This window comes from Acanthopagrus latus, chromosome 5 (genome assembly GCF_904848185.1).
Source record: "Acanthopagrus latus isolate v.2019 chromosome 5, fAcaLat1.1, whole genome shotgun sequence".
Lineage (NCBI taxonomy): Eukaryota > Metazoa > Chordata > Actinopteri > Spariformes > Sparidae > Acanthopagrus > Acanthopagrus latus.
The window spans coordinates 31,313,956-31,341,758 of NC_051043.1; the positions used below are offsets into that span (position 1 = coordinate 31,313,956).

General features: G+C 43.6%; 1 protein-coding gene across 1 annotated transcript; it reads right to left on the reverse strand.

Moving 5' to 3' along the window:
• Nucleotides 1-396: 396 nt before the first annotated feature.
• LOC119019304 (mucin-5AC-like) lies at nt 397-27,803 on the reverse strand. Its single transcript, XM_037097761.1, has 12 exons — nt 27,558-27,803; nt 24,950-25,208; nt 18,528-18,673; nt 15,314-15,552; nt 14,920-15,092; nt 13,253-13,276; nt 9,557-11,671; nt 7,363-7,437; nt 2,836-3,003; nt 1,593-1,736; nt 1,425-1,514; nt 397-1,333 (listed from the first exon to the last, which is right to left on the reverse strand). Exons 1-12 carry the CDS (start codon nt 27,801-27,803, stop codon nt 1,203-1,205), a joined length of 3,810 nt encoding a protein of 1,269 aa, XP_036953656.1. The 3' UTR covers nt 397-1,202.

Sequence of the window (27,803 nt, forward strand, 5' to 3'; positions counted from 1 at the left end):
GGCCCCGGTGACGCCGATCCGGGCGATGTACGCGTCCTCGTTTTTGTCACTATCATTCAGGGCTTTTGAATCGATCTTAGTCTGACCTGTCACCTAGGGCCTGTTTGCCTTGGGAGACCCTACCAGGGGCATTAAGCCCCGGACAACATAGCTCCTAGGATCATTCAGGTGCTCAAACTCCTCCACCACGATAAGGTGCCGGTTCAAGGAGTGCCAAAGACTTTAAAACTTAATTATTTTATAATAACCCAGCTGTTCACAGATTCTCAGATGATTTTGTTTTTAATGTTTATGCACCCACAGTTGGCTGACAGTTAAACAACTTGTCAGTGATCAATAATAATTAACAGTCGAGAAATTATCAATGAACAACAAGAATTCAGTTTAAGTCCCATTTAGCTCATGAACTCAAAGGTCAAGTACTGACAGTTAATTACACACACATTTTCTGCGTGTGTGTGTGTGTGAGAGAAAGAGAGAGAAAAGTGGTGGTGATGGTGTGTCTCCATGGTAACTGTACGATGTCACCAGGATCTGTGGTGCAGTGTGAATGTGCACCAATCAGAACACAGCACAGAGGCTGATTGTGGACAGATATCTCAGTCAATCAGAGAGAGGAAATGTCATCCTCACAATGTTTGAGAGGCAAACCACAGGTGTGTTCTGACAGGAAATCTAATCACATGGCAGCATGCTGACCAATCAGAGACCTCCAGTGAGTCCTGATAGGAAGTTGTTGACCAGAAACCAGATCGTGTTTATTAAGATTAAAACCAACAGACTGAATCAAGTGGGAGATGCAGACATCATCTGTTGTTATCATGTTGTCACACTGGGTCATTAAAAGGGAGATAAAGTGTTAATGAGTTGATTATATTGATTATTACATGTTATTTTCATGTTGTAGTGGAAAAGATGAAACATGTCAGCTGTTTTTCTTGTTGGCCTTGTTGGTGGCCACAGCAGCTGTAAACACTTTCTGTGATGATTCCACTACTTTCAACATTTTATTGCCTCAGGTACAAACTTTGACTTTCATGTGAGTAACGGTGATCACTAGTTGATGGCAGAGCAGTGCTCTTCAACTCTGTGAAACAAAGCAGCTGATCAGCTGAATGATGATGTCACATCTTGTTCTAATAGGAAACAGGCTCAGCTCCTCGATATCATTGGTGGGCATGGCCCTGGGTCAGTGGGCGTGGTTAGGAGATGGTGGAGGAGATCAAACTGAGGGTCAGCAGGTAAAGGTGTGATGTCAGAGAGGAGGCGGAGCCCTCAGCGCCTTCAGGGCAACCGCTATTCTTCAGACAGATGCTCTTCTCGCAGAACAAACCTGCACATATGACATCATCGCACAAGTTAGCTGTGACATCATCTTCCCCACACATCAACTGAGCTGTGGCATCATCAAGGTGTTTGTTCACCTGTGAAGTTTTCCGGACACATGCAGCGCTGGAAGTCGATGCAGGTTCCTCCGTTCTGACAAATCAAGCTCTCCTCATCACAGATGTTAACTGAGGGGACAGTCATTGATTAGTGATTATTGTAACATCACTGATAACACAATACCAGGTCACTGAAGCCCTGTGTACCTGTGCAGCTGGCTCCACCTCCTCTCCAGGTGTATCCAGGGAGGCAGGAGTCACAGCGCCGTCCAGTGGCTCCAGGTTTACACTGACAGAGCCCTGAATCCGAGCAGTGAGGAGACAGACTCCTCTCCATGTCGCAGTCACACTCTGAGGACACAAGAGTCATCTTCATCATCATCACCATCATTATCATCATCACCATCAACATCATCACAATGTTTAGTTCTGACTCTAGGGACTGAAAGCAGACCTGTACCTGACGAACTCAGAGGTTCTGGATGGTTCAGAACATGGCAGCAGATCAGAAATGTAATTTGGCCTGAAACCATTGAGTGCTATCTATTCTTTGACTGGCAGGAAACCAGTGTTAAGATCTAAGGAGTGATGTGATCTACTGTTTGGTTCTTGGTAGGACTTGAGCAGCAGCTGGTTCTGGATCAGCTGCAGCTGGTTCTGGATCAGCTGCAGCTGGTTCTGAGTCCTGTAGAGATGACGTTACATGAGTCAAGTCTGCTGAAGATAAATGTGTGGACAAGTTTCTCCGGATCGAGACATAAGTGCTCTTGTCCTGGATATGTTCTCCAGGTGACAGCAGGCTGACTGCGTACCTGTCTTAGTGTGGCTGCTGAAGTTCCGAGTCCACGATCACACCGAGGGTTCTGGCTCGGTTTAGTTTCCAACATTACAGACTGAAGCTGAGCAGAGACTGTTTGTCGTTCTTGCTTGGCTCCAAAAACAATAATTTCAGTCTTATCTTTGTTTAACTGAAGAAAACTCTGTTCAATGCCTCTACTAAGCGTTTGTATGGGATTATAATCTGCTGGTGATGTGTTATATAAATGTGTGTGTCATCTGCAGAACTATGGTTACATATCTTGTTGTTTTTCATTATCTGAGCCAGAGGGAACATGTAAATGTTGGACAGCAGAGGCCCCAGAATGGAGACCTGAGGGACTCCGCTTGTCATTTCATCTGCTCAGATGTATAGTTACCTATAGACACAAAGTAGTCTCTGTAAGTCAGATAAGATTTAACCAATGTAGTGCTGAACCAGAGAGTCACGCCCAGGTTTCCAGTTGGTCTAGTAGTATATTATGGTCAACCGTGTCAAATGGTCATCATCTTTTCTTAATTTAGTTTGAAATATTTGTACTAATTTGTTTATCCACCAGGTGGCAGCAGAGTTTGACTAATGTGTGGTTGTCATCACTGTGTGTGTGTGTGTGTATGTGTGTGTGTTACTCACCGATACAAACGTTCTCGTCGTCCAGTGACAGCGAGGCGTTTCTGTAGTAACCAAGGCGACAAGACTGGCAGCTCTGACCTCGTGTGTTGTGTTTACAGCTCACACATGTGACCACATTGAGGAAGTCGATGTAGCTGCAGCGGTTGGAGTGACTGTTACACTCACAGTCTGACACACACACACACACACACACACACACACACACACACACACACACACACACACACGAGGTCACTTAAGACACAAACTTATTTTTTCCCTTGACATGATGAAATATTGCCCCTTATTAAAAACAGAATTAATTCTACGTGTGGTTGTGATTTTTAATCAGAAACATATTCTGGATAATTGTCAGTTTTGTCCGGACAGAGACCAGCAGTATCCTGAAGTCTGCTTTGACTGAGACATTCAGAGAGCGAAGAAGGTCAGTTTGAAGACAAGAGATACAGAACGAAGGTGATTTACAGCGTCTCTAACACAAGAATCTCGGCAGGCAGGGCCAGGAGGGGCAAGAATCGGCCGATGAGACAAAGGATTCATTTTGACCAAACCAGAGGTGATTGTGAAGACAAACCAACACTGTTCTGGTGATTTTTATTCAGTTTTGGTCCAGTTTGAATAAATATTTGAAGATGAGTGTTACACCCGCAAACGTAATAACTGCCCACAAACGTAATAAACCACAAACGTAATACAAATCTGCAGCTTTGAATGTAATAATCCCGCAAATGTAATAAATTTCCCACAAACGTAATAAAATTTGCCTACTGCAAACGTAATACTGAATTTCCTGCAAATGTAATAACTATTACATTTGCAGGAAATTATTACATATGTGGGAAAGTGAAAATCTGTAAATGTAATAACTTCCCACAAATGTAATATGAGACAAAATAATGATCTTTGTGGTTGTTGTTGTTTATTTGTTTACTTATAAACCTGCCAATAGTGACTGAATGTTGACAAGCAACCTGCAGGTCAGGTGGGGCAGGTCAGAAAGTGACAGAGCAGTGTTCTAAGTTATTAATAACACACACACACACACACACACACACACACACACAGGTCATGCTCATAATTTTAAGGGCTATGGCTACAAGCCTATGCTGGTGGCTTATGAGAGCCAATGTTTGAACCATTTAAGCTAGAAGATCCGCGGTTTGCGTCCCGGTTAGGACGCCTGGGATCTTTCTGTGTGGAGTTTGCATGTTCTCCCTGTGCAGCGTAGGTTTTCACCGGGTACTCCGGCTTCCTCCCACAGTCCAAAAACATACTGAGGTTAATTGATTATTCTAAATTGTCCATAGGTGTGAATGAGAGTGTGCCTGGTTGTTTGTCTCTATGTGTAGCCCTGTGATAGACTGGCGACCTGTCCAGGGTGTCCCCTGCCTTCGCCCTAAGTCAGCTGGGATAGGCTCCAGCCCCCCCGCGACCCTGCAGAGGATTAAGCGGCGTACATATAATATACAGATAATGGATGGATGGATGGATATCAAAAGCCAAAAACTTGAATAGATAGTCCATTCTTTGAAGTACGCCTAATGAAAACATTTGTCAAGATTTAAGACTGGTCCATGTTCTTTTTGATAGTAACATGGACCAAGACTGTCTGAACACTGACAATTAAAGTCTTGCAAATAAATAATGACTGTAACTTAAATTAATCTACCATTGTGAATGCAGGAAAGTGAGAATTGCCATGTAGGCTACCGTAAGTAACAGAAAAATTCCCAATGTTACATTATGTTACATTATTTTAAATAAACGGCCTTTCAATTAAGTGTGATGTAATTGTTGATGATTTGTTGCTGCAAATAAATGAATGAATGGGTATGCACCACCACTCTGCCAATCAGAACAAAGAAGACGCACTGACAGGCTACAACTTTGGCAGAACTTTTCACCCCTTTCCCGGTAAGTCAGCATGATGTATTTTGTATCGATGAATTCATTGAAATCTCAAGATATATGATGGTTTCGCAGTAGTTTTAAAGCTCAGTCCGCTATATTGTCAAAAGTGTCCCTCTTGTATTTTTTTCCTCTTATGTAGCATGATACTCCAACATAATTAGCTGCACCACATGCCAGCTTAAATAAAGGTCTATAGTCACTTCGCGGTAAAACAGCAACAACTTTTCACTCCTTACCCGGTCAGCAAGCATGATGTATTTGGTGTCAATGGATTCGTTGAAATCTCAAGATTCATATAATACCGCTGGTTTTGCGCTACCTTAAAAATTGAGTCCGCTAGATTGTCAAACGTGTCGATGTAGCATTTTTTTCATGCAAAGTTACGTGTTTAATGCGTATTATATTGCAACTTGCCCAATTGCACACTAGATATAAAGTGCTATTTTAATTGCACAATTCTCAATACATTTTACAATAATTAAAAACCAACAATGGTAATTTTATAATACAGAGAGAACTAGAACAGAAATATAAAGTGCTTGTTGAATTGCACATTGCTCTACTGCCTAAGAATAAAAGATGATAGAATTGCAGACTTATTACATACTACAATAATTCATTAACAGTTATAATTTGTGAGTACCCAACTATGTGGACATGTAAAAATTAAACATTATAATATACAATAGATAATAACACACAACAAATCAGCAGCAGTGGACAAGTTAAAAATGATCACAATTAGTGGCAACAGGTTTGATTTTCCAAAGTTTAAGATGCTTGGAAAATGAAGCAATAGTGGGTAGATCAGGCACTTGGTGTGGAGTTCCAAGAATTTGCCGCTCGATAGGAAAAAGTTGCTTGACCAAAAGTACTTCTCCTTAAAAGAACAGTGCAATCACCCCTAGAGCCTGCTCACTTTCCTGCATTCACAATGGTAGATTAATTTAAGTTACAGTCATTATTTATTTGCAAGTCTTTAATTGTCAGTGTTCAGACAGTCTTGGTCCATGTTACTATCAAAAAGAACATGGACCAGTCTTAAATCTTGACAAATGTTTTCATTAGTCCATTCTTTGAAGTAGGCCTATCTATTCAAGTTTTTGGCTTTTGATATCCATCCATCCATCCATTATCTGTACATTATATGTACGCCGCTTAATCCTCTGCAGGGTTGCGGGGGGGCTGGAGCCTATCCCAGCTGACTTAGGGCGAAGGCAGGGGACACCCTGGACAGGTCGCCAGTCTATCACAGGGCTACACATAGAGACAAACAACCAGGCACACTCTCATTCACACCTACGGACAATTTAGAATAATCAATTAACCTCAGTATGATTTTGGACTGTGGGAGGAAGCCGGAGTACCCGGTGAAAACCTACGCTGCACAGGGAGAACATGCAAACTCCACACAGAAAGATCCCAGGCGTCCTAACCGGGACGCAAACCGCGGATCTTCTAGCTTAAATGGTTCAAACATTGGCTCTCATAAGCCACCAGCATAGGCTTGTAGCCATAGCCCTTAAAATTATGAGCATGACCTGTGTGTGTGTGTGTGTGTGTGTGTGTGTGTGTGTGTGTGTGTTATTAATAACTTAGAACACTGCTCTGTCACTTTCTGACCTGCCCCACCTGACCTGCGGGTTGCTTGTCAACATTCAGTCACTATTGGCAGGTTTATAAGTAAACAAATAAACAACAACAACCACAAAGATCATTATTTTGTCTCATATTACATTTGTGGGAAGTTATTACATTTACAGATTTTCACTTTCCCACATATGTAATAATTTCCTGCAAATGTAATAGTTATTACATTTGCAGGAAATTCAGTATTACGTTTGCAGTAGGCAAATTTTGTTACGTTTGTGGGAAATTTATTACATTTGCGGGATTATTACATTCAAAGCTGCAGATTTGTATTACGTTTGTGGTTTATTACGTTTGTGGGCAGTTATTACGTTTGCGGGTGTAACAGATGAGTTAACAAGGCAATGAAGCTCATCTTAGTTCAGTCAGAAAGAGAAATTTGAATTCAGACAGTGGACGGTTGTATTTTCTGTTTATACAGAAAATGGGTGTCAAAATATTTCCTTTCTTTACATTTAATGAGTTTATTTTGACGACTTATTAGACTGAATCACTTCTGAGTTACATAGTGTTCTCAGGGGCTAGCTGGTTAGCATGCTAACTCAGAACTTAGGTGTCTTTGCAAGAACGTCAATACTGTTGTTTCTTTACACTGTTCATGATGTTAGTTCAGTTGTTACATGTTTTAAAATGACATTCTGGACAGATCTTACAAGTTATGAACCACTGTTCATAACTTCGCCCATGTAGTATTATGGGTAAAATCAAACATACTGACAGGTGAGACAGGTAAAACAAACATAAACACTGATGAAGACGGCAGCAGAGACCTGAACACTGTGGCAGGTTACATCATCGAGTTTGTGTCTTATATTTTTACTGTTGACCTGTGACCCTGACAGTGACTTGTCTCTTCAGAAAATCTGATGTGAAATTCTGACTACAACTCAGTTCATGTGGCCTGCCAATGAATACAGGAGGGAGGAGTCATATGCAGGTGAGCAAGATGGTCAGAGTTGGTCTTACCCTGGAAGGTGACGTAGGCGATTTTGGACAGCTGACTGAACTTTGGTCCTCCTGGAATCAGAATCTTCTGGGTTGCTTTGGACACAAAACAAGGTGTGTAACCATGGCAATGGGCAGGTAGCAGCAGAGGTCATCAGACTTAAGCAATGCTGCTGAACTTCTCAGGCCAAGTCGTTAGAGGTACTTTTACCATTTATTGTATAAACACTTTAAGATCCCTCAATTTCTAGAGGGTCTCTTACTAGTTGCTCTACTACTTACTACTGCTCCTGCTGTTACTATTACTACACCTGCAGCTGCTGTTACCAATGCTGGCCAGCAGATAGCAAGTCTACTACTGTTCATACTTGTACCTTTTTTCTCGTAGCCTTTGTCATCTTTCTCCTTCCCACCCTCCTCTTTAGTTTCTTTTTTTGTTTCCTCTTTCGCCTCAGTGACTGTTTTGGTTGAACAGAGATGAACTGATTTTAATTTGCATGAAAATATGAATTACTGTTTATTTGAGTACAGTTTGATAGATCAACATGTGAAGCTGCTGGTCAGATCTCTTTAGGTTTTAAGCTTTTTCTAAAAGACATCTGGGCTTCATTTGTGTTGTGGCTCCTCCCCTCATTTATTCTCCCAGTTGACATGTTATGGTCTAACACATTTTAATTCTTCATGTGTTACATTGAGATCCTGCAAAACACAGGAGCTACTATTGATCTGACTGGACATGTTTCATCAGGAGGGTTTAATTGACCTGATTACCTTTATTGTGTGCTTTTAATTTATTTGCACAGACTTGATACGTGCTTCACTTCAGTTATCTATTACAGTGAACATTACTCACTGATGCTGGGCAGTATGACCACAGGGAAAAATGTATATCATGGAATTTTTCAAAAATTCGTTTTCACGGTATATGATGGTATTTTTTTTTCATGCATAATCAGGTGTTCACAGCACTTTCTACTGGTTGAGAGAGGAATTACTAGCCCCTTTTAGATAGAAAAGACAGCACATTTGCTGCAAGGTAAAGGCTGCACTCTGCCGCCCTGTCTGTCTAAAAGGGAGGTTTAATATTCCCTCTTTCTCAAAAAGCCTCCACTGGGGTAGGCATAAACATGTGATGTGACGTAAAGCATGAAGTTGGGCGTGAACAGTTACGTACAACATATGCATCGGAAGAAATGTGGCGACACTTGATAGATTTACTTAATTATAGACTTGTGGCCCATATTCTCACCTCCTCAGTCAAACACATGCTGATGTTAAACCCCCGCTATTAAAGGAAGCGTGCAGCGGAGCGCCTCGCGTTAGCTGCCTCAAGCAACAGACAGCTAACAGGAAGCAGGTCGAATTTGTCATCAAAATAAGAGCTTAACATTGCACCCCATTGGAGTTAAGAATGGGGTTCCTAGCGGGGGGCTTTTAATTTGAAAATAGAGACCAGTAGTAGCTTGCCGCTACAACAACAAGCTGACAGCTACAGAGACTGAGGAGAGCAAGGATCTACCGGATCTCAGCGGCTTTCCAGTTGCTGATCTTGACATCTGCGGATGAAGTCATTAACTGCAATGTCTATCCTAGCCATCTTCACCGTAATGTAACACCAGAGCACTACTGTTTACCCTCACCACACCTCACAGTTGCACCATGCCTGTTTAGAAGTGCAACAATGAAAAGGATCTGGTCTGAAACAGTGTCGTGCTAACCATACGTAGCATTCCGAATGTTGTGTAATCAAATACACTGGTATGGCGGTATATTAAAAATTCATATCATAACAAAAGGGTATGTATTCGCTGTGAACCGCTATACTGCCCAGCACTTCTCACTGATTTAGAAGCTGTTCTGTGTTGACTCATTTTAAAGCACCCAGACATATTTGGACATAATATTTTCAGCACAAAGATCTACTTTCTTTTGGTGAAGCTCTTAACCACATCTGCTTATGTCACATGATAATAACTTGTGTCCATGACAAATAAGCTCCACCAGCTGAGGACGACCAAAATATGTGTTTTAAAGCTTTGAAGACAACAAGTAAGTTGCTTATGGCAAGATGCTTTTTCTAAAGTCAACTATGACTCTCAAACTCAAGATGTAACCAAAATGTAAAAGTACATTTTCAATAATTACTGAATGTGCAGCCAAGGTAATATATTGTGTATGATATTATATTCTGACCACTTATGGCCTAATTCTGTACCTTTCTCCTTTTTTTCCTCCTCTGTCTTCTCTTGTTTTGAGACTCTCTTTTCATCGGACTCTGATACTCCTGCTGGTCCACCAGCAGCTGAATCCTCTCCAGATGACTTTCCTTCCGTTGGAGCTGCTGAGGAATCAACTGCTTGGGAAGAATCAGGTCTAGAATCTAGACCAGGACTTCCACTGCCTGATGCAGAGGAGTCAGTTCTGTTTGATTGTATTTCATCATTCTTTTTCACCTCTGTACCTGGCCCTACTGAGACAGAATCCAGTTCAGAATCCACTGAATTTGATCCAGTAACATCAACAGATCCACGGGAATCATCTGGAAGGTTCCCAGGATCACTAACAGGCACTGGTCCAGAATCTTGTCGAGATTCAACTGAATTTGGATCATCCGGGAAAGGGAAGGTGAAGTCCACAGGGGCAAAATCACCAGAAGGGTCCGAACGATTTAAGGTGGTGGAGCTTGTGTCTGGTACAGCATCACCTTCTCCTCCTTCAGAAGAAGGCAACAAGGACTCTACAGAAGCATCAGGACGAGATACTTCAGGAGGTGCTCCATCAGGAGAAGGTACATCGATAAGTGTGTCAGGGATCCTAGAGGAGGGTGCTTCTAGAGGAACACCTGGAGGAGGCACATCAGGAAGAGGTACGTCAGGAGAAGGTATATCAGGAAGCGGTATGTCTGGAGGAGGCACACCAGGAGGTACATCTGGAGGGAGTACACCAGGAGCTACATCTGGACGAGGTACATCTGGAGGAGGTATTTCGGAAGGACGTGCATCAGGAGAAGGTACATCTAGAGGAGGTGCATTAGTAGAAGGTATATCAAGAGGGGGTACATCAGGAAGAATGAATTCTGGAGGTATATCAGGAGAAGGTACATATGGAAGAGTTAAATCCAGAGGAGATATATCATAGGGAGGTACATCTTGAAGAGCTTCATCAGGACGAGACACATTGGAAGGTGGTTTATCAGGAGGAGGTACATCAGGAGTTAGTACACCAGGAGAAGCTTCATCAGGAGGAGGTACATCAGGTGTTAGTACACCAGGAGAAGCTTCATCAGGAGGAGGTGCATCAGGAGTTAGTACACCAGGAGGAGCTTCATCAGGTACACCAGCAGGAGGAATATTCATCTGAGTGTCTGGAGGAACATCAGGAGAAGTTGTGTCAGTTCCTGCTGTAAATGAAGGATCTCCAGCCTGATTGGTTGTGACTGACATAGTTGATTGAGTGTCTCCTGATGGAGCCCCGTCATTGGTTTGGGTTAATACTGGGATGAATGCTGTTGTTGGTGTTCCGGTTGCTGTTGTTGGTGTTCCGGTTGCTGTTGTAGTACCATCAGCAGATAGGGTTGTTCTGGTGATCATGTTGTCAGTACCAGTGTCAGAGAATGTGGAGTCTGTGCTGTCTGGTGAGGAGTTGGAGTCAGAGGATGGAGTCGCTGGGTCAGAAATAGACACCTCAGAGTCAGTGCTTGGGCCTGGGATAGTGATGCTGTTGGTACTGGTGATGGAACTGGTGCTAATAGTGGTACTAGGAGTGGTGGTGTCTGGTACTGTAGGGTCTAGTTTGCCTACAGTCTCCAGGTCTGGGCTGCTGGATGGAGCTGTGTTGGCTGTAGGTCCTGCTGCACTGCTAAAGTCTGGAAATGCATCAGAACCTGCAGTACTAACAGCACTACTGAAAGTAGTAAAAACTGTAGTACTGGTGTCAACTGCTGTTGAGTCTAAACCAGCTTTAGGAAAATCACCGGTATCACTAGTACTAATAATGTAAGTTGTAGAGTTAGTGTCCATTGTGGTAGTAGGGGTAGTAAGAACATTGTCAGTGCTAAATACAGGGATATCAGTAGTTATTTCTGCAGTACTAATACTCCATGTGTCAGAGGTAGTGAAAGCACTGGCTGAAATAGCACTTGCTGTGCTTGTAGGAGCTGCATCAGAAGTCATTGTGTACATAAAAATAGTACTAGTTTGGTCAGTAGAGGCAGTCAAATAAGTGCCAATTGTAGAAACAGTGTTTGTAGTAGCAATAGTAGTAATGTCAGTCACTCCATTTGATGAGGCAGATGGTCTGTCTGGTGCTGCTGAGTTAGAGTCACCATCCGCTGTCAGAGAAGAAGAGTTGTGTCTTTAGTGAAGCTCAGCTCTCCGTTCTCAATAGAACATGACTGAACTCTGCAGAACATTCAGCACTGGGAGCTTTTCAGTTCACTCAAATGTGAGTAGGAAGAATCTCAGAAACCCCCTCTTGTACCTTTAGCCCGACAGTAGATATATGATATGTGTTGTGATATAATAAAGTCTCATTCTGCTCATCTGACTGTCAAATACTGATAATTTCACTGTAGAGAGTGAAGGAAAAAACTCAATCACTGAGGAAATATGAGCAACCCTGACCCTGATACCAGCTGTTGGTCTGAACCCTGACTGGCTTGTACACACTGACGAGATCAACCACTGTGCTTGCTCTCTGTGGTGGACTCATCACCTCTGTGTGGAACACCTACATTCTCAAAACAACAGTTATTTTAGAGTCTATCAGTACTGCCACTTGACCTGTTCAGAGCCAGAAACCCAGCCCAACAATCAGATGATAGTAATAAAGTAAAAACACCCAGTGATGTTCTGTAGAGACCTTTACTGGACTCTAATGTTTCTGTGATTAAATCCACACACAGCTGGACTGTTGCTTATTCAGATCAGGATTTTCACTTGTTGCAGGTTCAGTTTGAGCAGACTTTTGGTGAACTTTCATATGCTTGAGAAGCTAAATATCAACTTTCTCCTGAGAGAGTTTGTGACCCCATTTGAACAGAGTTATGTGGATTCAGTCACTGTTACATCTACTGTGTTCTACTATGTTCTAATGTGTTCTACCACTCTACTGTTCTACACTTTGATTGTTCTGATCACTGTTGCATCTTTTCAGATCCCTGTGGTTCCTTAAAGGTCTGTTATTTTACCCCAAAAACTCAGTTTCATTGTTGGATATTTTCATTTAACACCAAAAGGAGGCATAAAATGTTGGAACCTGTGCTGAAATTATGTAAAAATGTAATCTAATCTATCTGTTTATTGGTTATGTAAAGATGCAGGCATTTATTAATGTGTCCAAAGGTAAACGGGCTGAATGTGTATGTTTGTTTGTCTCTATGTGTTCTGTGTGTTTCAAAATGAGGCTGATTTGTGATTCTGACAAAATGTGTGCGTGTGTGCATTAAGTGACTGACCAGTTAAACAGGCTAGAACAGATTAAACGCACAAACCATCTGTTGGTGGGTTAATGACAGCTTAACGTGTAGACTTCCCTCCCAGAATGCACCCTGATATTTAACTCACTCACTGATGCGATCAATCATGTGACTAATTATTTAAAACTTATAAATACTTTCTCCTGAATTTAACTTACTGACCAACTAAATATTAATCTAACTAGCTCTCTATTTTAGACCGACATGAGTGAGAATGATGAAATTACAAACAAAACTTTTATTATTCTGTCAGAAAAAGCAGAAATGTTTGAAATAAAAAATAATTTATTGAAAGGAAAGATAGTAGAGTGGTATCCCATGATGCAACACTGACCACATTACTCTAATTGGTCTGTCTGAGTGTGGAGACAGGTGAACAGCTGAGCGGACAGACAGATGAGCAGACAGACAGATGAACAGGTGAACTGTACTTACTAGCTGCCATTTCTGCTGCTTCACCTGCAGAGGACACAACATGTGATTGAAAAATACTTGAAAGATCTCCACTGCTGTTTCAGACATGGTGAGGGGCTGTCTCAAGCTGCCGTTCTCCCTCCCTCCATTTCCCAGCAGCAGCAGAGTGCAGGACAAGGTGGTTATTCAGTGTAATGTTATTCTGATTAATTGATCTTTTATCTGACTGACCTTGTGACATTTTGAATGTATGACTTGACAACTATAATATTCTCTAAACTATATACTGTAAATACTCAAGACTATATTATATTGTAGAATATATATTGATCGGGCATAACATTATGACCACTGACAGTTGAAGCGAATAACACTGATTATCTTTTCGTCATGGAACCTGTTAGTGGGTGGGATATATTAGTCAGCAAGTGCACATGTTGTCCTCAAAATTGATGTGTTAGAAGCAGGAATAATGGGCAAGTGTAAGGATTTGAGTGAGTTTGACAGGGGCCAAATTGTGATGGCTAGACAACTGGGTCAGAGCATCTCCAGAACTGCAACTCTTGTGGGGTGTTCCTGGTCTGCAGTGGTCAGTATCTATCAAAAGCGGTCCAAGGAAGGAACGGGGTGAACCGCTGACAGGATCATGGGGCGGCCAAGGCTCAGTGAAGAACGTAGGGAGTGAAGGCTGGCCTGTCTGGTCCTATCCAACAAATGAGCTACAGTTGAATAAATTAATGCTGGTTTTGATAGAAAGGTGTCAGAACACACAGTGCATCGTAGTTTGTTGTTCATGGGGCTGCATAGTTGCAGACCAGTCAGGGTGCCCATGCTGGCCCCTGTCCATCACCGAAAGCGGCAGCAATGGGCATGTGAGCATCAGAACTGGATCATGGAGCAATGGAAGAGGCTGGCCTGGTCTGATGAATCATGTTTTCTTTTACATCACGTGGATGGCCAGGTGCGTGTGCATCTCTTACCTGGGGAATACATGGTACCAGGAGTTGCACTATAGGAAGAAGGCAAGCTGGCAGAGGCAGTGTGATGCTTTGGCCGATGTTCTGCTGGGAAACCTCGGGTCCTGCCATCCATGTGGATGTTACTACCTACCAAAGCATTCTTGCAGACCATGAACACCCTTTCATGGAAACGGTATTCCCTGATGGCTGTGGCCTCTTTCAGCAGGATAATGTGCCACAAAGGAAAAATGGTTCAGGATGGTTTAAGGAGCACAACAAGTTCGAGATGTTGACTTGGCCTCCAAATTCCCCAGATCTCAGTCCAATCGAGCATCCGCAAACAAGTCTGATCCATGGAGGCCCCAGTTTGCAACTTACAAGATTTAAAGGATCTGCTGCTGACATCTTGGTGCCAAATACCACAGCACACCTTCAGGGGTCTAGTGGAGTCCATGCTTTGATGGGTAAGGGCTGCTTTGGCAGCAAAAGGGGGACCAACACAATATTAGGAAGGTAGTCATGATGTTATGCCTGATTGATACATACTTTCTAGAAACTCTATAGAGGCTTCTTTGTGACCAATATGACATTAGCAGCACGGGTTAAACTGAGATTTTAAGAGAGCTCTAAAAAGCTTTCCTCCCTCAGCAGATGCAAACAAACTGTACAGAGAGAAGACCAGTGTGTGAGTGTGTTTGCGTTTGGATGTGTGTATGTTCAGGCACGTACAGGTGTTGGCAGTGCCTTTGGCCAGGGGTAGGTAAGATCCAGGTCTCCAGCTACGAGGATTGAAGCCTTGGCTGCAGCGTTCACAGTCCTGTCCAGTTGTGTTGTGGTCACAGTCACACTGCAACGTTGCATCACGTAACACACACTGAGAAGCATGGAGGTTACACTTACACCTGCATGAAACATACACAGAAAAACACAAATGCACATCAGTCCTGTTGTGCCTTAGCTGGTTGTTAGCAGTTGTAGATGGCTGTTCGGCGGTGTTGCTGGCTGTTGGGTGTAGCTGCCTGTCAGCAAGTGTAGCTGGTTGATAGCAGGTGTAGCTGGTTGTTAGAAGGTGTCACTAACTGGTAGCAGCAGTAGCTGGCTACTGGGTGTAGATATTATTTACCTGGCAGGTACATCAATGTTGGAGATAGCGTAGAAGTACTTAAGTAGGTTGTCTCTCTGGACATAAGTCCCTCCCAGTGCTGGGCGGAGGAGTCGCAGGCGGAGGTTGGTGAAGGTGAAGAAGTCTCTCAGACCCTTCATCGTCTCCATCCGGGTGTACAGGGCATCCATGTTGATCAACTTTGGACCTGCAAACACTCCAAACCGAGCGCGCACCTCGAACACCACAACCTTCTCTTCCTATTGGTCAAACAGGTAACATACTTTCAGCCATTGGTTAAGCACAAACAGGTATGACCAGGTAGGTCAGGTATGACCAGCTCCGGTCAGATATGATTAGGTATTATCAGGTATGATCTGGTAGGTCAGGTATTATTAGGTATGATGTGGTAAGTCAGGTAGGTCTGCTATGATCAGTTTTGATGAGGTAGGTCAGGTATGATTAGATATGATCAGTTTTTATCAGGTAGGTCAGCTAGGTCAGCTATGATCTGGTACAGCATAGGTTGGCAATAGGCGGCCGCGGGCCAGATGTGGCCTGCAAGCAAAAACATCTGACCTGTGAAATTGTTGAACTAGAGAATGAAAATAAAAATATAAAATATTCTTTCTAAAAATCGGACTGGCCTTTATTTGGAAACTTCATGTTCCAGAACAGAAACATTTCCTCAATCTAAATGCCTATTTGTTTTATCTGGATATGAGAGTAAATAAGCACATCAGCGAGGTGCAGCATGAACGCTCAACATGCAAAAACAAATGAAGTCAGTGGACAGCGCCTGGTGCTGAAATTCCAAACTAGTCCCTAAAACACAAGTTGTCATTCAAACAACTTAGGCTTCATATTAATGTGAAAATTAAAACACGAGTTTCAAACTTGCATGTTATTTAGGCCTTTATATGACTGTGGTGGCACCAAAAAATGTAAACTGATAACAATGCATTGCACTGTCAAATTGGAGCAAATCAGAGCAAAAAAGTACAAAGTAAAAAAGCTGAATCCACTTGACCATGGGCTGGAGTGCTCAGCCCCTGAAACGACAGAGCAGACGTGCTACATTTACTGCCTGAATTATGCCTAGCCTACAATGAGGCATTCATTAAAAATGCAGTTCAGATTTTAGACACAATAACTGGTTTAGATTACTCACCTAGTGTGAAAAGTGGCATCCCCCACTGGTCACTATTTGCTTGATATCTGGTGAAATAGACGTCACTTTTATCCTCAGGCAGATTTTGGTGAGTCAGTCTCTTCCTCTTATGCTTTTTTATTGCATTCATAGCTGAGAAGGACGACTCACATACGTAGGTGGAAGGCAACATTGTCAGAATGTAAAGTGCGACTTTCTTGAGGTTGCTGTATTCCTCAGAGCATAGTAGGCCTACCCAAAAGACACTCACGGACTCCGCACTTCTGAGCACATCTTGCACAACTGAGGTGGTTTGGAAGTCAATAATTTCCATTTCTAGCGCAGCCTGATCTAAAGAGGGGATCATTTCTTTCGCCAGGGAGGAGAAGTTGTTGGCTGGTTTTACTGCAGGGTCACGTATATAGTCAATGATGTCTTCTGGGATGGAGTAGTCTTCAATCCGAGAAGTGAAGTTGGCTCGTAGCCTCTTGATGAAGTCATCCATCAGCTCTGTCACTTCTCCCTCTGTCTTCTTCAGTGTGCTGAAATGTAAGAGCCTGCTGGTAGATATATCTGCCTCAAGCTTCAAGCTTCCTCGTGAATGACTTCAGTTTTTCAACCATGTCCACGATGGTTTTGTCTCTCCCCTGTAGCTGAAGGTTAAACAGGTTTAGGTGGCCAAATATATCAGATAAAAACGCTACATTGGACATGAACTTTTCATCTTCCAGCAGGATAAGGTGGTCAGCTGCTGCCTTACTCTTGCTCATTCCAAGGAATGCTTTGATCTCATTCAGTAGCACACAGAAGCGATCCAGTGCTTTCCCCTTGCTTAACCAGCGTACATCATTGTGAAGCAGCAAGTCATCGTGGGTGGCATCTGCTGACTCAGCCACAAGTTGTCTGAAAAGCCTATGCTTTGTCCGTAACATTTTTTAGCTCGCCATTCAGTCTGGCACAGAGGACACTTTGGTGGATGAGGCAGTGCAACCCGTGCGTTTGGGGGGTGAGCTCTTTCAGCCTGCCCACCAGACCTCTGTGCTTTCCCACCATAGCAGGAGCCCTGTCTGTCACAATTAGGTTAACCCTCTCAAATGATAATGAATGCAACGAAACAAAATATAGCATCTCCAGTCGTGTGCCCTTCTACTGGAATTAGACAGCACCTCGTCCTGGAAATCCTTCCCATCAAAGTATCTCAAATAAACGCACAACTGGGCTACATCTGTGTTATCAGTGCTCTCATCAATGGCTAAGGAAAATTAGTTTGCGTTACTGACACTGTCGATAATTGCACCCTGCACCGCATCAGACAGCGCTTCTATGCAGCGGGCAATGGACCTCGCAGAGAGCAACATCTGTTTCACTGACCCGATCACATAATGCATTGACTTGTTGGTATCAAGTTCCTTTGCGAGCACCCAGGACGCTTTCAGAGATGCACTAGTTACCTTCTGTTGGGACTGTACTCTTTGCATGCAGAGACACCCTTGTTACAGATCAGGCGTGTAGGCTTTGCATTAATAAATCTGGGGAGGATAAAGGCATAGTTCTCTGTCCATTTATCATGAAAGATCCTGTTTTCGCAGTTAACTTTTCTCTTGAGATTTTTTGATAGGGCTATTTTTTGACAGCTAACAGCAACAAATGGAAATGTTTTTTTTTTTTTTAAAAGGCATATAATTAACAGCGCCCCCAATGGTCAGTCCACAAATTTAACCTACATCAGCCCGCTTGAATGTCTCAGTGCGTCTGCTCTGTCATTTCAAAAGCGCCTATCATTTTCATTATCACCCCTCCTCCCCCATTAATTCATTAAATTAGCCATTGTTTTGGTTGTGGCCCGCCATGTAATGGCTTGGAAAATATCTGGCCCGAGGCCAAACTTAATTGCTGACCCTTGTGGTATAGTAAAGTAGATCAGGTATGATCAGGTAGGTCAGGTAAGTCAGATATGATCATGTACGATCTGGTAGGTCAGCTATGATCAGGTAGGTCAGGTCAGGTATGGTCAGGTTATGATGTAAATGCATCATGAGTTTTATCTGCTTCCCACTATGATCAGCATTGGGTCCAGTTACCCACCTTTGCTCCAACCCAGCGGGAGTACTGCTCAGTACAGATGACCCGGGTCAAGTTACTCGGTGCTAAGTCGGAAACCTGTTTCGGAGACATGCCAAAGGCCTCTAGACAGTCGTCAGCGTAGTATTGATACGGCTGCCACGTTAGCCCTGAAACACAAACACACGATCAATAACAGCCATCATCACTTGATTATCAGTTATCACTACACACAGTGTTGGCACCCTCGTGGCTCAGCACTGGAGCCAGTCCAATTCTTTGTGGAATTGATGCTGAGGTCTGTATTTGAAACTTAATGTAACTAACAGGAATTGACTCAACACAGGAAACATGACAGTCACCAGCACCTGGTATTAACATGTGATCGATATCTGAAAATTAATATCTGATCATGAGTCTTTCCTGGTATTGACAAGTGATAAATGCTATTATCTCTCGTCATCATCACAGATTGTGATCAGATCTCAGATGATGATGTCAATGTAGTCATTCATTAACTCTGTGTTGCTACCACTGCTCAAGTCAAAACTATGCAAATCAAATCTCGTTGAAGTGAAGATGGTCGACAGGTTCAGTCTATTAATAGCTCGTATTCATTTTCTTTGCAGAGTCAGAGTGGCTGAAGAAATGATCTGAGATCAATAAAAGATTAGATCTGTTGGCTGTGGTGCTAATGAGGCTGAAGGTAATCACAGCCAATGGAAAAGGTTAGGGTTAGGGTTGTTACTGCTCAGTTACTGTCAGTCACATGACTGTTCACAGGTCTCGAGGCCTGAGAATCTTCATGAACTCTGCTTATCTCTCCTCCTAAAGGGCCTGTCTGTGGCTTTTACTTTGAAGGATAGCTTTGCTAACATGAAGAGGCAGAGTCAGGTAACCTTTTCCCTCTGAATGTTCGATGTCATCAACACCTGTCGAGCATGCATGTGATTATTTAATGATCATTAACCTTAGAGTTATTGATCTACAGATATCTGATACAGACCACATGACATTACTAGCTGATATTCGATTGGCTGTGTCACATCGCGGTGAGGTTGTCTTGTCTTGGGATCTGTCTTGTGAACTTCCTGTTTTATTTTGAAAGTAATTCTCCTCTCGTTTCAGGTCACTTACCCTTCCTCCTGTGTCCCTGGTCTGACGTCATCCCTAATCCCTGATTGTTTCCACCTGTGAACCCCTTCCTCATGTGTATAAAGTCTGTGTCTTCCCCTGTCTCTGTACCAAAGTATTTCGTCTTTATGTCGTCTACCGAAGCCTTTACCATAGCCTTGTTCCACGTCTTGTTGAGGAATTATTTCACGTTCAGGTTAAGTATTGTTCACGTTTTATTTATCTGTATTTTGTATCCTCGAGAAGAGTGATTTTGATTTGTAATTTCTGGTCAGCATTTTGAGTTGTAGTTTGAGTTTTGATAGCCTTTCTTTTCCCCGTAACGAGTGAATTTTTGTTGGTTAACTTTATTAAGAAAGAGTAGATAATTTTCATAGCCTCTGAGCTTTCTCTTCGGAGATCTTTTATTTTGTTAACTTTGATATTTATGTATATATTCAAGAATAGTGCAGGTTTTCCTCCTACGGGAGCGCTTTCAGTTTTTCTGTGTTTCATGTTGTTTGTCTTGTTCGTCACGCAGAGTTTCATAGAGTTTTATTTGTCATTCATTCTGGAGAGTTACAAATTCAGATTAATAAAGCTTGACACTACTTCTGCCATTCCTGCATCTGAGTCCTCTTTTCTGCCCAAGCCTGACAGTATACTTTGGCCAGCAATGGACTCAGCGGAGGCAGAACGACTCTCCGAAACGCTGCGGACCCAGGAAGCTCGCTTGAACCGTCAGGAGGAGTTCCAGACCGCCATGGCGGCCAACATGGGACATCTCTCCTCCCAGATACAAGAGCTTATTGGGCAACTCTGTCGACAAAACCCGACCGCTCCGACCCCGCCTTCTCCAGTGACCCCAGAACTACCAGCGACTTCCGGAGGAGCTTCCTGTAAGCTGGCGCCCCCCACGAAATATGCCGGTGAGCCAGATCTTTGCCGACCATTTTTGATCGACTGCTCGATCCATTTTGAGTTCACGCCACAAGCCTTCCCCACAGAACGAGCAAAGGTGGCGTTCATAATATCTCACCTGACCGGACGAGCCAAAGCTTGGGCTTCAGCCGAATGGAGCCGCAACTCTACGGTATGTGACACTATCGCAGGCTTTCAGACGGCTCTAACTAGAACATTTGACCCGGTTTGTTCCGACAGAGAAAAAGCCCAGGAACTGAGCACCTTGAGACAAGGCAGAGACTCTGTGTGTGATTATGCCATTCACTTTCGGACGCTGGCAGCGGAGAGTGGATGGAACAACGCCGCCCTCTATGATACATTCTTAAAAGGTCTTTCAGCAGATATCCAGGAACTTTTGGTGCCACTCGATCTTCCCTCAAGTCTGGATGCGCTCATCGCCCTCGCCATCCGCACGGATAACCGACGCACGCAACTCAGGAAACACCGCGAAGGGAGACGAGGCGACCGAGATCGATGTGCGGCTCCACAGGAATCAAAATGGCTGACAACACACCGAACGCTTCCAGAGAATCTCCAGACTCGCGCGGAAGAGGAGCCCATGCAGTTAGGACGGGCTCGATTATCTCCAGATGAACGCCTGAAGAGACGCCAAGAAGGGAGGTGCTTTTATTGTGGAGAGACCGGTCATCTCGTCAGCTCTTGTCCAGCCAAAAAAGCCCCGGTGGTGAGTTCTAATCAAATTGCTAAGTCGGCTGTGCGTGTGCTTACCCAAGTCAAGCTAAACGCTAAGTGGGACATGAAAGTTCTAGTAGATTCAGGAGCCGATGAAAGTCTCATGGATTGGAACTTGGCCAAGAAATTACACATTGATTGTGAAAAGCTAGCCAGGCCCATTCGGGCATGCTCCCTTAACGGAGCAGACATTTTTATGATAACTCACAGAACCAAACCGATAGAAATGGCAATTGGCAACCATCACGAAACTATACAGTTCCACTTGTTCAACTCCACCTCTCACTCTTTGATTCTGGGACAACCCTGGCTCTTTCTACATAATCCTCACGTCGACTGGAAGAGCGGTCAGATTAGAGAGTGGGGGGAAGAATGCACTAAACGCTGTTTGATTGAATCTATTACCGAGATAAATCTATTCTCCACTAACCCTGTCACAGACCCAGAATACCCGGACCTGACCTCAGTCCCGAGCTGTTACCATCGACTAAAAGAGGTATTTAACAAAACTAAAGCCTTGTCTCTCCCTCCTCACCGTCCGTACGACTGCGCCATCGACCTGGTCCCCGGTTCTACCATTCCCAAGGGGCGACTATATTCCATCTCCGGTCCTGAAAAGAAAGCGATGAACGAGTACATCTCCGCTTCTCTGCAAGCAGGACTCATTCGGCCATCATCATCACCCGCGGGAGCTGGATTTTTCTTTGTGGGTAAGAAAGACGGATCATTACGCCCATGTATTGACTATAGTCCATTGAATGACATTACCATAAAGAACAGGTACCCCCTTCCTCTGATGACATCGGTCTTCGACCAGCTCCAGCAGGCGAAGGTTTTTACCAAACTCGACCTTCGCAACGCATATCACTTGGTCAGGATTCGAGAAGGGGACGAATGGAAGACTGGCTTTAACACTCCCAGTGGACATTATGAGTATTGTGTTATGCCATTTGGTCTCACGAATGCACCTGCTGTGTTCCAGGCCATGATTAATGATGTTCTCAGGGACTTCTTGGACCAATTCGTTTACGTCTACTTGGACGACATCCTGATTTATTCCCCGGACATTACCACACATCAAGCTCACGTAACCCAGGTTCTCAGCCGTCTTCTGGAACATAAACTGTATGTAAAAGCTGAAAAGAGTGTATTTCATGCCGAGACTGTCTCATTCCTGGGCTTCATTGTAGCCCCTGGAAGAGTTCAGATGGATCCGGCTAAAGTTAGCGCTGTAGCCGAATGGCCAACTCCCGACAGTCGCAAAAAGGTTCAGCAATTCTTAGGATTTGCTAACTTTTACAGGCGATTTGTCAGAGGCTTTAGCGCGACAGCTGCTCCTCTCCATGCTCTTACCTCCACTCAGGTTCCCTTCGTCTGGAATCCCGAGGCTGAGAAGGCCTTTCAAGAACTCAAGCATCGCTTCACCACAGCCCCGATCCTCACCCTACCGGACCCACAAAGACAGTTCGTGGTGGAGGTGGATGCGTCGAACGAAGGGGTAGGAGCGATACTATCTCAGAGATCAGAAAAGGATGGCAAGATGCATCCCTGCGCCTTCCTGTCACGACGGTTGTCACCAGCCGAGAGAAACTACGACGTTGGCAACCGAGAACTGCTAGCAGTCAAGCTAGCCTTGGAGGAATGGCGTCATTGGTTGGAGGGTGCCGAGCTACCTTTCATTGTCTGGACAGATCACAAAAATCTAGAATTCATTCGCAAAGCCAAAAGACTAAACTCTCGCCAGGCCAGGTGGGCGCTTTTCTTTAACCGATTCTCTTTTACCTTGTCTTACAGGCCGGGATCCCGGAATGTAAAACCTGACGTGCTGTCCAGACTGTTTGATCCCGAGCCGAAGACCAAGCAAGCCGAAACAATCCTTCCACTGAACTGTGTGGTTGGAGCGGTGACTTGGCCAATAGAAAATGAGGTAAAGCAAGCTAACGGTGGAGCCCCGTCACCTCGTGGTTGTCCCGACAATCGTCTGTATGTACCCGCTGAGCTACGGCCACAGGTGATTTAATTGGGCTCACACCTCGCTGCTTTCATGCCATGGGGTTAGGGTTCAGGACTCAAACGTACTATGTATGTCATCTCTTGGAGATTCTGGTGGCCGGCGATGGAATCGGAGGTCCGGGAGTACATAGAGGCGTGTTCGGTCTGTGCCCGCAACAAAGCATCATCCAAGGCTCGCACAGGACTTCTACAACCACTCCCCATCCCATCCAGACCGTGGTCGGATATCTCTGTGGACTTTGTCACTGGGCTCCCGGTCTCTCAAGGAAATACCACAGTTCTCACAGTAGTAGATCGCTTCTCGAAAATGGTACGTTTTATTGCATTACCGAAACTACCATCAGCAAAAGAAACCGCAGAAGTCACGATGACTCAAGTTTTCCGAATCCACGGATTTCCTAAGGACATTGTTTCGGACCGGGGGCCTCAGTTCATATCCAAATTCTGGAAAGAATTTTGCAGTCTAATTGGAGCCACAGCCAGTCTGACGTCAGGATACCACCCAGAAGCTAACGGCCAGACCGAACACCTAAACCAACAGCTGGAAACCGGCCTCCGATGCGTGGTACACCAGAATCCCTCGACATGGAGCAAACACCTGGTCTGGGTAGAGTATGCGCATAATTCATTACCTACATCCGCTACAGGTATTTCACCTTTTCATTGTGCTTTCGGTTACCAACCACCCCTGTTTCCAGACAATGAAAGGGAGGCGTCGGTACCTTCGGCCTATGCCATGGTTCAGCGCTGTCGACGGGTCTGGGCAGCAGCAAGACAGATTCTCATCTGACAAGGCGATCGGGTGAAGAGAAACGCCGATCGGAAAAGACGGCCAGCTCCAGATTATCAACCAGGACAGAGAGTGTGGCTTTCGGCCAAAGACTTAAATCTCAAGGTGTCATCCAAGAAACTGGCTCCACGATTCGTAGGTCCATTCCCCATCACCAGAAACATAGGCCCAGCAGCAGTTCGACTATGCCTGCCTCGGTCCTTACGAGTACATCCCACCTTTCACGTCAGTCAGATTAAACCGGCGAAAGAGAGCAAGATGGTACCTAACACCACGCCCCCTGTGTCTTCCCCTGTCTCTGTGCCAAAGTATTTCGTCTTTATATCGTCTACCGAAGCCTTTACCATAGCCTTGTTCCACGTCTTGTTGAGGAATTATTTCACGTTCAGGTTAAGTATTGTTCACGTTTTATTTATCTGTATTTTGTATCCTCGAGAAGAGTGATTTTGATTTGTAATTTCTGGTCAGCATTTTGAGTTGTAGTTTGAGTTTTGATAGCCTTTCTTTTCCTCGTAACGAGTGAATTTTTGTTGGTTAACTTTATTAAGAAAGAGTAGATAATTTTCATAGCCTCTGAGCTTTCTCTTCGGAGATCTTTTATTTTGTTAACTTTGATATTTATGTATATATTCAAGAATAGTGCAGGTTTTCCTCCTACGGGAGCGCTTTCAGTTTTTCTGTGTTTCATGTTGTTTGTCTTGTTCGTCACGCAGAGTTTCATAGAGTTTTATTTGTCATTCATTCTGGAGAGTTACAAATTCAGATTAATAAAGCTTGACACTACTTCTGCCATTCCTGCATCTGAGTCCTCTTTTCTGCCCAAGCCTGACAGTCTGACCCTTTTCAGCCTTCTGCCCCCCCACTGACAAATCACCTTTGTCCAGAGATTTCTCAAGCACCATGCTCGTTGGTCGGCCATACTCGAAGGTGACGATGATGTCATCGACGACCTCCAGACTCTTATTCCAGGACAGTGTGATGTTGGCCAATAGGGGCTCAGGATACCTGGACCATGTGACTGTCTGCCAGTAGGTGATTAGTCCTCCCCGCTCCCTGTCTCCCATTAGCTGTGGAGGGTGAGACAGGTCTGGGCTGGACGCATCACACTCATCGCTGCACAGGTATGGATTCTCCTGCAGAACAGCAAACAACAGAATCCAGTTTATTTAAAGTCATAGTGGAAAATGTATGAGATTATTTGATCTTTTACAATATTCTGATGGTTGAAATATGTCAGTGGTTCAGTCCCTAACACTTTCTATGAGGCCCACGTCTATAATGCATTATAACAAATTATGAACATACTTATGTGTTATAATGTGTCAACAGTGCTGTACAGAACACATGTTAAAAAGTAAAAAATTCAGATTGATTCAGCTCCACCCACACTTTACCTCTTTGCTCTGTTTTAGATTAGCCTACTGGTGACATCACAGAGACTGTGTCCATGTTTTATATCTCTGTGGTTTACAAGCTGTATGTAGTGCATATGTGAGGTGGGGCACCAACTGTATGTTGGAGCTCCTGCTGTATGAGGTGGAGCACCTGATGAATGAGGAGGAGCACCTGCTGTATTCAGCCACATGATCCAACACAGTTGAATGGAGAGAGAGAGCGAGAGAGAGAGGGGGGGTGGGGGGCTGTCCCACTAACATACTTGTGCAGTGTGTGATGGATTAACACTGAAGTTAATCTGATCAGTGTGTGTGAGAGGCTTATCTTTTGACTTTAGCTGCAGCTGCCAGCTGCTATAGTACAACTAATCTACACCTAAACATTTAACTAGCTGACTGTAATTGTAACTGACTGTAGCTGACTATTACTATGACTAACTATAACTAACTGTAACTGACTGTAACTAACTGTCACTGACTGTAACTGTAACTATCTATAACTAACTGTAACTGACTGTAACTAACTGTAACTGACTGTAACTGTAACTATCTATAACTAACTGTAACTGGCTGTAACTAACTGTAACTGACTGTAACTGTAACTATCTATAACTAACTGTAACTGACTGTAACTGTAACTATCTATAACTAACTGTAACTGACTGTAACTAACTGTAACTGACTGTAACTGTAACTATCTATAACTCACTGTAACTGACTGTAACTGTAACTATCTATAACTAACTGTAACTGACTCTAACTAACTATAACTCACTGTAACTGACTGTAACTGTAACTATCTATAACTAACTGTAACTGACTCTAACTAACTATAACTCACTGTAACTGACTGTAACTGCAACTATCTATAACTAACTGTAACTGACTGTAACTAACTAACTATAACTAACTGTAACTGACTGTAACTGACGTTAACTAACTGTAAATAACTGTCACTGGCTATAACTGTAACTAAATATAACTGTAACTGACTATAACAAAAATTGACTATAACTATAACAAACTGTAAGTTAAACTTATAACAAGCCTGTTACACCAAATGCATTTGTGAAGAATCCAAAGTAAATGTTTCTAACATTCAGTCAAACTGTATTATTAAAGTGATTATTATAACCAGTCCATCATTACTTTCCATCTGATCGTAGAGATGCAGCATCATTAAACTGATGGTTTTATGTTCAGGTTCAACAAGATGTGTAGTTGCTCTTTAAATGGGGTCAAATGTAAACTTTTTGTTGTCATTATATTTTTGCTTCATTACATCTGTTGCATTTATCAATAATTCAGAAATGTCTTTGGTTTCCCAAAGGAACAATTACACAGACAGCAGGAAGTGTGTGTGCATGTGTGTGTGTGTGTGTTCCTGGAATGATTGGCAGGAGAGACTTTAATCTCTTTATGTGTAATAGATCACAGTATTGGCCTGAATATAAGATATATTGTAATAGGGTTAGTTATGTTTGGAGACCATAAATCATGAGATATCTGTTCTGACTCTGAATCCTACACACTGTGTTTATTATGGGTATTATAGGTAGAGTCTATTAGAGTCTGTTGAATTTGTTAGAGTCCGTTAGTACTGAAAGTGTTCAGTTGTTCCAGCTGAACCTGCAGGACTCTTTAAACAGCCTGAATCATCTGCTGGCACTGACTGACCGTCATCAGTTAAAACTGAGGTCAGTTATCAGGCACATTTATTCTTTGATGAGGACAAGTTTGCACCTGAACGACACTCAACACAAATATAAACACGACACTTTTTTTTCTGCTCGCTGTTTTCACAAGTTGAAGAATGGCAGATGTGAATGTGGTGATCCTCAAGTGACATGTTTACATGTGGTCTGTGATTGTGAGGCTGGATGGATGTACTAACAAACTCTCAGAAACAACTTTGGAGACAACGTGTGTTGAACGGAATCAACGGGCAGCAGCTGAGGTGGACTTTCCTTCAGTCAGCATGTCAACTTCACGTGTTACTGTGAGCCAGCCAAACACATCTCTATCATAATCATGCTATTGGTTTATAGTGTTCAGGTGTGTTTGTGTGTTCAGGTGTGTATGACTGACCAGTGTGCAGAATCTCTCTGGTGGGTTTCCACATGTGATTCCGGGGGGGTCAACTCTGATCTGCATCACCTCCTTCATGTTGGCAGGTGGAGGCTGACAAGCATAAAACTCCCATCCAGGCCCCGCCTCTGAGCCACGCAGTGACCGACACACATCAAACTGACCACCAGTCTGACACCGGCCAAACACAGGCAGGAGGAGGAGGAGGAGGAGGAGGAGGAGGAGATGGGGGTGAAGATGAGACAT

Bases quoted from the DNA above. Each gene is read 5' to 3' on its own strand.
- LOC119019304 (XM_037097761.1), bottom strand. From the start codon at position 27,803: ATGTCTCATCTTCACCCCCATCTCCTCCTCCTCCTCCTCCTCCTCCTC. The intron at 15,553-18,527 runs GTGGGTAACTGG...TTTGACCAATAG, and splicing joins CCCGCTGGGTTGGAGCAAAG to GAAGAGAAGGTTGTGGTGTT. The intron at 13,277-14,919 runs GTACGTGCCTGA...TGTCCTCTGCAG, and splicing joins CAAAGGCACTGCCAACACCT to GTGAAGCAGCAGAAATGGCA.